Raw genomic sequence first — 16,082 nt, forward strand, 5'->3', positions numbered from 1 at the left:
GACAAACTCAGGGAACATGGACATGCAGTCCAGGCCAGACAGGCAGACGGACAAACTCAGGGAACATGGACATGCAGTCCAGGCCAGACAGACAGACAAACCCAGGGAACATGGACATGCAGTCCAGGCCAGACAGACAGACAAACCCAGGGAACATGAACATGCAGTCCAGGCCAGACAGACAGACAAAACCAGGGAACATGGACATGCAGTCCAGGCCAGACAGGCAGACGGACAAACTCAGGGAACATGGACATGCAGTCCAGGCCAGACAGGCAGACGGACAAACTCAGGGAACATGGACATGCAGTCCAGGCCAGACAGACAGACAAACCCAGGGAACATGAACATGCAGTCCAGGCCAGATAGACAGACGGACAGACAAACCCAGGGAACATGAACATGCAGTCCAGGCCAGATAGACAGACGGACAGACAAACCCAGGGAACATGAACATGCAGTCCAGGCCAGATAGACAGACGGACAGACAAACCCAGGGAACATGAACATGAACATACAGTCCAGGCCAGACAGACGGACGGACAAACCCAGGGAACATGGACGTGCAGTCCTGACCAGACAGAAAGACAGACAAACCCAGGTAACATGGACATGCAGTCCAGACAGACAAACCCAGGTACATGGACATGCAGTCCAGGCCAGACAGACGGATAGGCAAACCCAGGGAACATGGACGTGCAGTCCAGGCCAGACAGACAGATGAACAGACAAACCCAGGGAACATGAACATGCAGTCCAGGCCAGACAGACAGATGAACAGACAAACCCAGGGAACATGGACATGCAGTCCAGGCCAGACAGACAGATGAACAGACAAACCCAGGGAACATGGACATGCAGTCCAGGCCAGACAGACAAACTCTTTTTACACTAATGTGCCAACCCGAACCGACTGCACTTGCTCCGATATTTTCTTTTCACATCGTCCTTTCAGCATGTCTCCGGCAATTATGGTGTAACCAGGCCATTGCAATATGTTTTGACTCTGCTTGGCTCAGTAGTGTGAAACGCATTAGGCTGTTAGATCAGATGGCGCCTCTCCCTCTCCTTCCATGGCTGGTGTGTGTCAGTCCTCTGATGCCCCAGGTCGCTCTGGGAGGCTATAGAACATCTCTCTGTTCACTGAGATGAAAATGGTCCTCCATGGCATTAGCCAGTAATGTGTCTTATTATAGGCTGAATGCCAGGGGGAGTGTGCATTGATAACCCAATCAATACACATTACTGGCTAATGCCATGGAGGACCATTTTCATCTCAGTGAACAGAGAGAGATGTTCTATAGCCCCCCCCGCTTCAACACGGCTAGAATCCACTACTCCACCGGATTCTTGCCGTAAACTCTGGACCTTTGCATCGGATCATCGCTGCTAGCTAGCTGCTACTGAGTGGCTATAGTGGCTACAGCCCCTGAAGCTAGCACCAGTTAGCCGCGAGCCAGGCGCATCTCCCGGCTAGCAAACGAAATTACAACAACTACATTACCTCTTTCGCCAACTGACCTGGACCCTTCGTCGATAAGGAGCCCCGCCGTTCCACCACGACTGGTCTGCCGACGTAACTCTATCCGCTGTGCCCTCAACCGGCCTTTGCTGGACGTCGGAGCAAGTGCTTCTACTAGCCCCGGCCAGCTAACTTTAAACGCTGTGTCTCCCACTTGCTAGGTAGTAACGACTACCCAGCAGCTTCCCTGTTTCATCTACTGCTGTTCACTGGACACTATGATCACTTGGCTACATAGCTGATGCCTGCTGGACTATTCATTAATCACTGTACTCCATTTTGTTTATGTTTTGTTTATTTGTTGGCCCCAGCCTCGAACTCAGGCCCTGTGTGTAGTTAACTGACCCTCTCTGCCCATTCATTGCCATTTTACCTGTTGTCGTCTTAGCTGATTAGCTGTTGTCTTACCCGTTGTCTTAGTTAGCTCTACCAATCAACACCTTTGATTGCTTTATGCATCACTTTGTCTCTCTCAAATGTCAATATGCCATGTATATTGTTGTTTAGGATAGTTATCATTGTTTTAGTTTACTGCGGAGCCCCTAGTCCCACTCAACATGCCTCAGATACCTCTTTTGTCCCACCTCCCACACAGGTGGTGACCTCACCCAGCATAACTAGTGCCTCCAGAGATGCAACCTCTCTCATCGTCACTCAATGTCTGGGTTTACCTCCACTGTACCCGCACCCCACCATACCCCTGTCTGTACATTATGCCCTGAATCTGTTCTACCACATCCAGAAATCTGCTCCTTTTATTCTCTGTCCCCAACGCACTAGACCACCAGTTTTGCTAGCCTTTAGCCGTACCCTCATCCTACTCCTCCTCTGTTCCTCAGGTGAAGTGGAGGTTAACACAGGCCCTGCGTGTCCCCAGGCACTCTCATTTGTTGACTTTTGTAACCGAAAAAGCCTTGGTTTCATGCATGTTAACATCAGAAGCCTCCTCCCTAAGTTTGTTTTACTCACTGCTTTAGCACACTGCCAACCCTGATGTCCTTGCCGTGTCTGAATCCTGGCTTAGGAAGGCCACCAAAAATTCGGAGATTTCCATCCCCAACTACAACATTTTCCGTCAAGATGGAACTGCCAAAGGGGGAGGAGTTGCAATCTACTGCAGAGATAGCTTGCAAAGTTGTGTCATACTTTCCAAGTCTATGCCCAAACAGTTTGAGCTTCTAATTTAAAAAATTCATCTCTCCAGAAATAAGTCTCTCACTGTTGCCGCCTGTTATAGACCCCCCTCAGCTCCCAGCTGTGCCCTGGACACCATATGTGAATTGATTGCCCCCCATCTATCTGCAGAGTTCGTTTTGTTTGGTGATCTAAACTGGGATATGCTTAACACCCCGACAGTCCTACATTCTAAGGTAGATGCCCTCAATCTCACACAAATTATCAAGGAACCCACCAGGTACAACTCTAAATCTGTAAACATGGGCACCCTCATAGATATTATCCTGACCAACTTGCCCTCCAAATACACCTCTGCTGTTTTCAATCAGGATCTCAGCGATCACTGCCTCATTGCCTGCATCCGCTATGGGTCTGTGGTCAAACTACTACCCATCACTGTCAAACGCTCCCTAAAACGCTTATGCGAGCAGGCCTTTCTAATCGACCTGGCCCGGGTATCCTGGAAGGATATTAACCTCATCCCGTCATTCGAGGATGCCTGGTCGTTCTTTAAAAGTAATTTCCTCACCATCTTAAATAAGCATCCAGCATTCAAAAAATGTAGAACTAAGAACAGATATAGCCCTTGGTTCACTCCAGACCTGACTGCTCTCGACCAGCACAAAAACATCCTGTGGCGGACTGCAATAGCATCGAATAGTCCCCGCGATGTGCAAGTTTTCAGGGAAGTCAGGAACCAATACACGCAGTCAGTCAGGAAAGCAAAGGCTAGCTTTTTCAAACAGAAATTTGCATCCTGTAACTCCAAAAAGTTGTGGGACACTGTAAAGTCCATGGAGAATAAGAGCAGCACCTCCCAGCTGCCCACTGCACTGAGGCTAGGTAACACTGTCACCACGATAAATCCACGATAATCGAGAATTTCAATAAGCATTTCTCTATGGCTGGCCATGCTTTCCTCCTGGCTACCCCGGCCAACAGCTCCGCACCCCCCCCGCAGCTAGTTGCCCAAGCCTCCCCAGCTTCTCCTTCACCCAAATCCAGATAGCAGATGTTCTGAAAGAGCTGCAAAACCTGGACCCGTACAAATCAGCTGGGCAAGCAATCTGGCAATCTGGACCCTCTCTTTCTAAAGTTATCCGCCTCCATTGTTGCAACCCCTATTACCAGTCTGTTTAACCTCTCTTTCGTATCGTCCGAGATCCCTAAAGATTGGAAAGCTGCCGCGGTCATCACCCTCTTTAAAGGGAGTGACACTCTAGACCCAAACTGTTATAGACCTATATCCATCCTGCCCTGCCTTTCTAAAGTCTTCGAAAGCCATGTTAATAAACAGATCACTGACCATTTCGAATCCCACCGTACCTTCTCCGCTGTGCCATCCGGTTTCCGAGCTGGTCACGGGTGCACCTCAGCCACGCTTAAGGTACTAAACGATATCATAATCGCCATCGATAAAAGATTGTACTGTGCAGCCGTCTTCATCGACCTGGCCAAGGCTTTCGACTGTGAATCACCGTATTCTTATCGGCAGACTCAACAGCCTTGGTTTCTCAAATGACTGCCTCGCCTGGTTTACCAACTACTTCTCAGACAGAGTTCAGTGTGTCAAATCGGAGGGCCTGTTGTCCGGACCTCTCACAGTCTCTATGGTGGTACCACAGGGTTCAATTCTTGGGCCGACTCTTTTCTCTGTATATATCAATGATGTCGCTCTTGCTGCTGGTGATTCCCTGATCCACCTCTACGCAGACGACACCATTCTGTATACATCTGGCCCTTCTTTGGACACTGTGTTAACAAACCTCCAATGAGCTTCAATGCCATACAACACTCCTTCCGTGGCCTCCAACTGCTCTTAAACGCTAGTAAAACTAAATGCATGCTTTTCAACCGTTCGCTGCCCGCCCGCCCGACTCTGGACGGTTCTGACCTAGAATATGTGGACAACTACAAATACCTAGGTGTCTGGCTAGACTGTAAACTCTCCTTCCAGGCTCATATTAAACATCTCCAATCCAAAATTGAATCTAGAATTGGCTTTCTATTTCGCTACAAAGCCTCCTCCACTCACGCCACCAAACATACCCTAGTAAAACTGACTATCCTACTGACTATCCTACCAATCCTCGACTTCGGCGATGTCATTTACAAAATAGCCTCCAACACTCTACTCAGCAAACTGGATGCTGTCTTTCACAGTGCCATCCGTTTTGTCACCAAGCCCCATATACCACCCACCACTGCGACATGTATGCTCTCGTCGGCAGGCCCTCGCTACATATTCGTCGCCAGACCCACTGGCTCCAGGTCATCTAAGTCTTTGCTAAGTAAAGCTCCGCCTTATCTCAGCTCACTGGTCTCGATAACAACACCCACCCGTAGCACGTGCTCCAGCAGGTATATTTCACTGGTCCTCCCCAAAGCCAACACCTCCATTGGCCACCTTTCCTTCCAGTACTCTGCTGCCAATGACTGGAACGAATTGCAAAATTCACTGAAGCTGGAGACTTATATTTCCCTTACTAACTTTAAACATCAGCTATCTGAGCAACTTACCGATCGCTGCTGCTGTACATAGCCCATCTGTAAATAGCCCATCCAATCTACCTACTTCATCCCCATATTGTTTTTAATTTACTTTTCTGCTCTTTTGCACACCAGTATTTCTACTTGCACATCATCATCTGCACATCTATCACTCCAGTGTTAATGCTAAATTGTAAGACAAAGCACTGCTTTACTTTATCTTGGCCAGGTCGCAGTTGTAAATGAGAACTTGTTCTCAACTAGCCTATGTCGTGTCTTTGGCATCATTAAAACGGAAGACATGTTTATCAAATAACTCTCTGTAATTATTATTATGCGATTAAACTGATTAATCGTGTTACTGTAATTAACTAGAAGGTCAGGGCACCAAGGAAAATATTCAGATTACAAAGATTTACACGAAACCAGTCTTCACTATGAGTCATCCATACATCAATTGTCTTAAAATAATTTATTTACTAAACTAAATAATTCACAGAATTGCATAAACAGATATGGTTACAAGGAAATGATAGGAGAATGTGCCCTAGTGGGCTAAACCGGCATGGCGGCTTGTTACACAAAGAAAGGGGGTTGGGCTTGAATGAAAGAGCGGGAAGACTGAGGAACAGAGAAAGCAGCTATGCCATTTTAAATACATTATCGTATGCATTGTAAATTACCGCCCATTTGGAAAAGGAAAATGCAATAAATATTTACTCTGAGCTGCGCTTCGGTAGGTTGGTCGTAGATGCTGGCCGTGTTGGCCAACAGAGGTCTTCCTGTCCTCGGAAGAATGTCGCTGGTGGTAAAATGGATACGTTGTAGTATCTTTGTTGTGTGTTAGACTGGATCCGTCGTCCGTCCTTTCCTAGCCCACGTCTACAGCGGCCGCTGCTAACTCAACGGCGAGGAAGTATCACTTCTGTAGTGAGTAAGGGTTCGAAGTTCATACCATTCGCAACCAAAGCTCACGCTGAGGTTGGCTTAGTTCTGTACTTGACATGTGTGTCCTTTTAACGCAGAGGCTGCAGACCTCACGTACCTGGAACAGACTGGATACATTTGGTCACTGACTTATATAGTGGCGAGGGGAGAAGGGTGTGTTTCATCGTTTATAACCCCTGTCTCTTCACAGGGGCGGGCCACTGATTGGTCAGGGCTCTTTCCTTATGAAAACCCAATTCTCTCATTTGGAAGCTAAAATTACATTTAATCTCCTAACAAACAGTTTCAATATGAAACATTTAAATTGCACAACAATTCCATGTGAATCTGATAACTACAATGTGTAGACTTTCCCAGGTACCCTTTGTGTCCTGTCATCAGTCATAATGTCTCAGATGACAACCGAACTGACATCCATACTCATTAAGTACCTGGTATATTTCCAACTGGTTCTATTACCGAAATATGGTTCCTTTCCCCCCACTTGTTTGATGTTCCCAGACTCTATGTTTAACAAAGGCTATTCAAAAGCCCTTCAGTAGGGTCAGAGAGAGAGGGGGGAAGGGAGAAAGGTATTTATGGGGGGGGGGGGGGGTCATAAACCTTACCCACAGGCCAACGTCATGACACCTACCTGGTTAAATAAAGGTGAATTTTTTTTTTTTTTAAAACCCCACATTGATGGGGAATGGCATAGCATTTCTCTACATTTGCGATAACGTGAAAATATGTGTACTCAACAAATAAAAGGTGATTTGGTTTGGATAGTATTTTAAGTGCTGAATATCTGATTACATTTTCTTTCCATGTCCTCTTTAGTATGAAGTGTTTTTGGTCTATTTGTAATCAATTCATTAAAATGTTTTATTAGCCAAGTAACAAGAGGTTACACAATGATGTTACTTTGGTTATAGAGTTTCTGGAATATCCCTCTGTATGTGTATTGCTTTTCACTTTGACTCTGTTCAAGTCTGTTGTTAGGGTGTGGTAACTTGTCAGTTTCCCCTCTTCACATATGTCATATTTAACCTGTGTGTGTCCCTTCCCTCTTCCAGACCTGATGGTGGACATGCTAGGAGTGCTGGCCAGCTACAGCATCACAGTCAAGGAGCTGAAGTTGTTCTTCAGCAAACTGCAAGGAGAGAAAGGCCAATGGGTAACACATCTAGTCTAACCTTCATACCGTACCGCCCTGTCATATTTGTCTTGTAGAGAGCATGGGGAATGTGCTAGCAACACTTAAACTGGTAGCCTGTGCACAGCCTTTTAGCCTCTCTTAGCTCTGGTACCATACATCACACTATGTAGTGCAGACACACCATCGCTGTCTATTGGGCTAATCCCAAAAACATTACTGCATTATTAATGTGTAATAACTTGAGGAAGTTGCCTCTTAGCTCTGATTATGAAGGCAGTTTTATCATTCTACCTTCAACTGGGTAATGTTACGATTTAAGGAGAGGGTAAACTGATTTTAGATCAGTGTTTGGGATTAAATCACACACATTTAACAGTTGAACATAAATAGTACTATCCTATCATTTAGTTAAAGATAGTATCTGTACTTAAGATACATTAGTGGTTATAAAGTTGATGAAGAATTTGTTTTCCAACCTGGGTTTTGTCGTTTTCCACCAAGACCGCCTGGACTGTCTTGCCTAGCAGGGTGGTCATTACAGTACAGTGGGAAGACAGCCTGGACGGTCTTGCCTAGCAGGGTGGAGTCATTACAGTACAGTGGGAAGACAGCCTGGACCGTCTTGCCTAGCAGGGTGGAGTCATTACAGTACAGTGGGAAGACAGCCTGGACCGTCTTGCCTAGCAGGGTGGAGTCATTACAGTACAGTGGGAAGACAGCCTGGACCGTCTTGCCTAGCAGGGTGGAGTCATTACAGTACAGTGGGAAGACGGCCTGGACCGTCTTGCCTAGCAGGGTGGAGTCATTACAGTACAGTGGGAAGACGGCCTGGACCGTCTTGCCTAGCAGGGTGGAGTCATTACAGTACAGTGGGAAGACAGCCTGGACGGTCTTGCCTAGCAGGGTGGAGTCATTACAGTACAGTGGGAAGACGGCCTGGACGGTCTTGCCTAGCAGGGTGGAGTCATTACAGTACAGTGGGAAGACAGCCTGGACGGTCTTGCCTAGCAGGGTGGAGTCATTACAGTACAGTGGGAAGACAGCCTGGACGGTCTTGCCTAGCAGGGTGGAGTCATTACAGTACAGTGGGAAGACAGCCTGGACGGTCTTGCCTAGCAGGGTGGAGTCATTACAGTACAGTGGGAAGACAGCCTGGACGGTCTTGCCTAGCAGGGTGGAGTCATTACAGTAGCCCTTGTGTAAAAACAGCAGATCTAGTAGGTTGTACCATGAATATGAGTGTATATAATGTATTATCCACTGAGTCCCTGCCCCATTGAGACAGAGGGAGGGGGATAGGGAGGCCCATTGATCAGTGTGGAACCAGATTGTCAAGGAAATGAGGGCAAGCTGCTTTTGTGCTTCTCCATTTCTGTCCACCACACACACACACACACACACACACACACTGCTAGCTCTGTGAAATATTATCTGAGGGTGTTGGCAAGAGATGATGCGTCTATCAGGAGTCTCTCCATCACAGGATTTGAACAGAGTGAACACAGTGTGATATGCTTACTGCAGCCTCCACAGAAATTAAACCGACCGAGGCCTTGTCGGGAAGAAAAGCTCATCAATATATTATGGAAGTTTATCAACGTTGATCACGGTTCCGTGGGTTTTGATTTACATTTGGGTTGAAAGGAAGGGGGCTCTGATCTGAAGCGGGTGACCTTGCAGCATCAACGAGAATGTAAAGTAGATCAACACAACTACTGCATTCTCAGTATAATGTTTCTAGAGAGTTCTCAACAAGATGTTGACTTGGTTAGTAGAGGTGAATATAGAAAAGCTGAAAATCGAGCTTGACTCTGTAGTTGTGGAGATGTTTTTTTGCTTGCTTACCTGCCTGTGAACTTGAACATATACAGTGCGTTCAGGAAGTATTCAGACCCCCTTGCCTTTTTCCACATTTTGTTACGTGGCCGCCTTATTTTAAATTGATTAAATAGTTTTTTTCCCTCCTCATTCTACACACAATATCCCTTAATGGCAAAGCAAAATTCTTTTTTAGAAATTTTAGCAAATGTATGAAAAATAATCACATTTACATAAGTATTCAGACCCTTCACTCAGTACTTAGTTGAATCACCTTTGGCAGCAATTACAGCCTTGTGTCTTCTTGGGTTTGACGCTACAAGCTTGGCACACCTGTATTTGGGGAGTTTCTCCCATTCTTCTCTGCAGATCCTCTCAAGCTCTGTCAGGTTGGATGCAGCGTCGCTGCACAGCTATTTTCAGGTCTCTCCAGAGATGTTCGATCGGGTTCACGTCCCGGGCTCTGGCTGGGCCACTCAAGGATATTCAGACTTGTCCCGAAGCCATTCCTACGTTCTCTTGGCTGTGTGCTTAGGGTTGTTGTCCTGTTGGAAGGTGAACCTTCGCCCCAGTCTGAGGTCCTGAGCACTCTGTAGCAGGTTTTCGTCAAGGATCTCTCTGCTCCGTTCATCTATCCCTCGATCCTGACTAGTCTCCCAGTCCCTGCCACTGAAAAACATCCCCACAGCGTGATGCTGCCACCACCATGCTTCAACTTAGGGATGGTGCCAGGTTTCCTCAAGACGTGGCGCTTGGCATTCAGGCCAAAGAGTTCAATTTTGGTTTCATCAGACCAATAAATCTTGTTTCTCATGGTCTGAGAGTCCTTTAGGTGCCTTTTGCCAAACTCAGAGCGGCCTATCATGTGCCTTTTTATTGAGGAGTGGTTTCCGTCTGGCCACTCTACCATAAAAGGCTGATTGGTGGAGTGCGGCAGAGATGGTTGTCCTTCTGGAAGGTTCTCCCATCTCCACAGAGGAACTCTGGAGCTTTGTCAGAATGACCATTGGGTTTTTGGTCACCTCCCTGACCAAGACCCTTCTCCCCCGATTGCTCAGTTTGGCCAGGCGGCCAGCTCTAGGCAGAGTCTTAGTGGTTCCAAACTTCTTCCATTTAAGAATGATGGAGGCTACTGTGTTCTTGGGGACCTTGAATGCTGCCGACATTTTTTGGTACCCTACCCCAGATCTGTGCCTCAACACAATCCTATCTCAGAGCTCTACGGACAATTCCTTCGACCTCATGGATTGGTTTTTGCTTTGACATGTACTGTCAACTGTGGGACCTTTATAGACAGGTGTGCCTTTCCAAATCATGTCCAATCAATTGAATTTACAACAGGTGGAATCCAAACAAGTTGTAGAAACATTTCAAGGATGATCAATGGAAACAGGATGCACGTGAGCTCAAATTAGTCTCATAGTGAAGGGTCTGAATACTTATGTAAATAAGATTTGTATTTGTAATACATTTGCAAAAAAAATATAAAAAACTGTTTTTGCTTTGTCATTATGGGGTATTGTGTGTAGATTGATGAGGATGTTTTGTATTTCATCAATTTTAGAATAAGGCTGTAACGTAACAAAATGTGGAATACAGCGAAGGTGTCTGAATACTTTCCCGAATGCACTGTAGCTTTCCATTTAAGTGTGTTTGTGTGTGTGTGTGTGTGTACTTATCAAAGTCTGTGGCGTCTCATCTTGTGCGTGTTCTTCCCTCCAGCCTCCCCATGCGGTGAAGCTGCTGTCTGTTCTGAGGAGCATGGCCCACCGGAACGGACCTGACTCTTTCTTCAGCTTCCCAGGGAAGAGTGCTGCTGTGAGTACATTTACAGTAACAACTCAGTACACCTCCACATGTATACCTGACTACCCAACTAGACTACAGTCTGACGCTACACCTGGTATGACACTATTCCCCTATGCACTGTTCAAGTAGGGCGCTATGTAAGGTAAAAGTCGTTTCAGACTTAGTGACTGGTATGAGTCTCGGTGAACATGGTGTCTATGGTAAGGTAGTGGTATTTACAGCACCTCTGGATAGGTTCTAAATAGGTTACACCCTCTTGTGCTTGACTTCCCACATGATCCAAGGCCGGACGCATTAGCAATAACTAAGATAATGCATCATGAATTGCCTATAAGCTCTATGTCCTATAATGCCTAGGTTTACCAACCATATGTAGCTTGGGTCATACTGTACTAGTGTGTGTGTGTGTGTGTGTGTGTGTGTGTGTGTGTGTGTGTGTGTGTGTGTGTGTGTGTGTGTGTGTGTGTGTGTGTGTGTGTGTGTGTGTGTTGAATAAGCAGCATGGGAAGAGAGGAGGACCACATGCTAGCTAATCTTCCTCTGTTCTTCTTCTCCTCCCTTCATTCTAATGCTCCTAGCCGTCTTCCCTCTGTTCTCCTCCTCCTCCCTTCATTCTAATGCTCCTAGCCATCTTCCCTCTGTTCTCCTTCTCCTCCCTTCATTCTAATGCTCCTAGCCGTCTTCCCTCTGTTCTCCTCCTCCTCCCTTCATTCTAATGCTCCTAGCCATCTTCCCTCTGTTCTCCTCCTCCCTTCATTCTAATGCTCCTAGCCGTCTTCCCTCTGTTCTCCTCCTCCTCCTCCCTTCATTCTAATGCTCCTAGCCGTCTTCCCTCTGTTCTCCTCCTCCTCCCTTCATTCTAATGCTCCTAGCCATCTTCCCTCTGTTCTCCTCCTCCTCCCTTCATTCTAATGCTCCTAGCCGTCTTCCCTCTGTTCTCCTCCTCCCTTCATTCTAATGCTCCTAGCCATCTTCCCTCTGTTCTCCTCCTCCTCCTCCCTTCATTCTAATGCTCCTAGCCGTCTTCCCTCTGTTCTCCTCCTCCTCCCTTCATTCTAATGCTCCTAGCCATCTTCCCTCTGTTCTCCTTCTCCTCCCTTCATTCTAATGCTCCTAGCCATCTTCCCTCTGTTCTCCTCCTCCTCCTCCCTTCATTCTAATGCTCCTAGCCGTCTTCCCTCTGTTCTCCTCCTCCTCCCTTCATTCTAATGCTCCTAGCCATCTTCCCTCTGTTCTCCTTCTCCTCCCTTCATTCTAATGCTCCTAGCCATCTTCCCTCTGTTCTCCTTCTCCTCCCTTCATTCTAATGCTCCTAGCCATCTTCCCTCTGTTCTCCTCCTCCTCCTCCCTTCATTCTAATGCTCCTAGCCGTCTTCCCTCTGTTCTCCTCCTCCTCCCTTCATTCTAATGCTCCTAGCCATCTTCCCTCTGTTCTCCTTCTCCTCCCTTCATTCTAATGCTCCTAGCCATCTTCCCTCTGTTCTCCTCCTCCTCCCTTCATTCTAATGCTCCTAGCCATCTTCCCTCTGTTCTCCTCCTCCTCCCTTCATTCTAATGCTCCTAGCCATCTTCCCTCTGTTCTCCTTCTCCTCCCTTCATTCTAATGCTCCTAGCCATCTTCCCTCTGTTCTCCTCCTCCTCCCTTCATTCTAATGCTCCTAGCCATCCTCCCTTCATTCTAATGCTCCTAGCCATCTTCCCTCTGTTCTCCTCCTCCTCCCTTCATTCTAATGCTCCTAGCCGTCTTCCCTCTGTTCTCCTCCTCCTCCCTTCATTCTAATGCTCCTAGCCATCTTCCCTCTGTTCTCCTCCTCCTCCCTTCATTCTAATGCTCCTAGCCGTCTTCCCTCTGTTCTCCTCTCTCCTCCCTTCATTCTAATGCTCCTAGCCGTCTTCCCTCTGTTCTCCTCCTCCTCCCCCTTCATTCTAATGCTCCTAGCCGTCTTCCCTCTGTTCTCCTCCTCCTCCTTCATTCTAATGCTCCTAGCCATCTTCCCTCTGTTCTCCTCCTCCTCCCTTCATTCTAATGCTCCTAGCCGTCTTCCCTCTGTTCTCCTCCTCCTCCCTTCATTCTAATGCTCCTAGCCATCTTCCCTCTGTTCTCCTTCTCCTCCCTTCATTCTAATGTTCCTAGCCATCTTCCCTCTGTTCTCCTCCTCCCTTCATTCTAATGCTCCTAGCCGTCTTCCCTCTGTTCTCCTCCTCCCTTCATTCTAATGCTCCTAGCCATCTTCCCTCTGTTCTCCTCCTCCCTTCATTCTAATGCTCCTAGCCATCTTCCCTCTGTTCTCCTCCTCCTCCCTTCATTCTAATGCTCCTAGCCATCTTCCCTCTGTTCTCCTCCTCCCTTCATTCTAATGCTCCTAGCCGTCTTCCCTCTGTTCTCCTCCTCCTCCCTTCATTCTAATGCTCCTAGCCATCTTCCCTCTGTTCTCCTTCTCCTCCCTTCATTCTAATGCTCCTAGCCATCTTCCCTCTGTTCTTCTTCTCCTCCCTTCATTCTAATGCTCCTAGCCGTCTTCCCTCTGTTCTCCTCCTCCCTTCATTCTAATGCTCCTAGCCATCTTCCCTCTGTTCTCCTCCTCCCTTCATTCTAATGCTCCTAGCCATCTTCCCTCTGTTCTCCTTCTCCTCCCTTCATTCTAATGCTCCTAGCCATCTTCCCTCTGTTCTCCTCCTCCTCCCTTCATTCTAATGCTCCTAGCCATCTTCCCTCTGTTCTCCTCCTCCTCCCTTCATTCTAATGCTCCTAGCCATCTTCCCTCTGTTCTCCTCCTCCCTTCATTCTAATGCTCCTAGCCATCTTCCCTCTGTTCTCCTCCTCCCTTCATTCTAATGCTCCTAGCCATCTTCCCTCTGTTCTTCTTCTCCTCCCTTCATTCTAATGCTCCTAGCCATCTTCCCTCTGTTCTCCTTCTCCTCCTCCCTTCATTCTAATGCTCCTAGCCATCTTCCCTCTGTTCTCCTCCTCCTCCCTTCATTCTAATGCTCCTAGCCATCTTCCCTCTGTTCTCCTTCTCCTCCTCCCTTCATTCTAATGCTCCTAGCCATCTTCCCTCTGTTCTCCTCCTCCCTTCATTCTAATGCTCCTAGCCATCTTCCCTCTGTTCTCCTCCTCCTCCCTTCATTCTAATGCTCCTAGCCATCTTCCCTCTGTTCTCCTCCTCCCTTCATTCTAATGCTCCTAGCCATCTTCCCTCTGTTCTCCTCCTCCCTTCATTCTAATGCTCCTAGCCATCTTCCCTCTGTTCTCCTCCTCCTCCCTTCATTCTAATGCTCCTAGCCATCTTCCCTCTGTTCTCCTCCTCCTCCCTTCATTCTAATGCTCCTAGCCATCTTCCCTCTGTTCTCCTCCTCCTCCCTTCATTCTAATGCTCCTAGCCGTCTTCCCTCTGTTCTCCTTCTCCTCCCTTCATTCTAATGCTCCTAGCCGTCTCTGTTCTCCTTCTCCTCCCTTCATTCTAATGCTCCTAGCCATCTTCCCTCTGTTCTCCTCCTCCCTTCATTCTAATGCTCCTAGCCATCTTCCCTCTGTTCTCCTTCTCCTCCCTTCATTCTTATGCTCCTAGCCATCTTCCCTCTGTTCTCCTCCTCCTCCCTTCATTCTAATGCTCCTAGCCGTCTCTGTTCTCCTTCTCACCCCTTCCTTCTCATAGCAGCAATCCCTAAGCTGCTTTTTCCAATACCTTTTTTATCTATCCAGCCATTTAGCCAGCCAGCCATGTGATTTAGTGAGTGAAAGAATAACATATAAGTCCCCTGGGAATGATCTGTTATTCCCCTCTCTTTCTCTTAAAATAGAGCAGTTTTCTAATACACTTCCTGGTGTCATTGGGTTTGAAAGTGAGGACTTAGTGAAGCTAACTCAGTTAAGATGCTCTTGCTGAACTCTTCAAGGTAATGAAGGATAAACTTATCAGACATAGTTTAAGCTATGATCTCATATCTTAGGCGACGTCGGCTACGTTTTCATGAAGGACGACAGCCTTATGTATGCTACGTTTTAACTGTGTGTCTGTCCTTCACTATTTTCTCTGAGTCTCACCTGAATGCTGCCTACACCTGTATGTGACCATGGTACATTTGACTGTACAGTACCTGGGCTAGATGGCTAACTATAGAGATAATCATGTCTGCTCCCATTTTGTCATACAATAGATGTCTGGAACACTCACATTGTATGTAGAGAGTGAGTGTGTGTGTGTGTGTGTGTGTGTGTGTGTGTGTGTGTGTGTGTGTGTGTCACTGTATGTCTCTGTGTATCCTTTCATTGCCATGGTGACGGTGCCCTTTGGTGAGGGTGAGCTCAGGGCCGCCCTAAGAGGGTCTGTGATTGGTGTGTGTGTGCAGCGGAGACTGAGCACTAAGCACACGCCTTCCCCTTGCTGTGAATCTGGCTAATGAGGCAGGAAGCCCTCTGGAGAGACACACACACACACACACTAACTTCTCCATCCCTTCCTTCTTGGACCCACTGTTGTCTAGGTCACACTACTCCCAATCCTATTTCTAAAACAGTCTTTCTCAACTCGTTGAGCTAACCGTTTGTCTCCTCACAGGCTATAGCTCTGCCCCCTATAGCCAAATGGCCGTACCAGAGTGGATTCACCTTCCACACGTGGCTCCGCATGGATCCAATCAACAACATCAATGTTGACAAGGACAAGCCTTACCTGTACTGGTGAGTTACATACACCAGCCTTCCGTGTTTCAGATCAACTCCTCTGCACTCGGCGACTGCAGACTGACTAGGAATCACCTTGCATCCTAAATGGCGAATCATCATGATTTGTCGACCAGTCAGTCTGTAGCCACCGACTAATGTAGTCAATCTCATACACCCACACTAACACTGACAAACTTACTGCTGCTTGATTTGTTCTCTTTCTCTATGCAAATGACGTCTCTACTCATATCCTAACTTGAGATACCCATGCATACATTTTGTATGGATAATCTGATATTATTCAGGTGTATTCAAATAGAATTTGGCTCATACCGTAGTTCCCGTTCTGTGTATGTGTGTCTGTGGTTTGTGTATACTGTATTTGCACGCCAAGGAAAGCTATTAGGTTATTTTCCCTTGTTCATCAAAATTGTAGGATGAAGTCATCCTCAAATAGTAAAAAACCAACCTGAGATCAGAGAGGCTTAATACACACACACACACACACACACACA

The 16,082-nt window shown here is 47.1% G+C and overlaps 1 protein-coding gene across 5 annotated transcripts in view; it reads left to right on the forward strand.

The window, feature by feature from the left end:
* Positions 1-16,082, forward strand: part of LOC106610178 (lipopolysaccharide-responsive and beige-like anchor protein) — a 308,280-nt gene that overhangs the window by 41,179 nt on the left and 251,019 nt on the right. For all 5 annotated transcript variants that reach the window (XM_045722739.1, XM_045722741.1, XM_045722742.1 and 2 more), the window contains exons 4-6: positions 7,192-7,292; positions 10,815-10,910; positions 15,461-15,582. In XM_045722739.1, the coding sequence (XP_045578695.1) occupies positions 7,192-7,292; positions 10,815-10,910; positions 15,461-15,582 (319 nt within the window). The remainder of the gene's footprint in view (positions 1-7,191; positions 7,293-10,814; positions 10,911-15,460; positions 15,583-16,082) is intronic.

The sequence above is a fragment of the Salmo salar genome, chromosome ssa08 (genome assembly GCF_905237065.1).
Source record: "Salmo salar chromosome ssa08, Ssal_v3.1, whole genome shotgun sequence".
Classification (NCBI taxonomy): domain Eukaryota; kingdom Metazoa; phylum Chordata; class Actinopteri; order Salmoniformes; family Salmonidae; genus Salmo; species Salmo salar.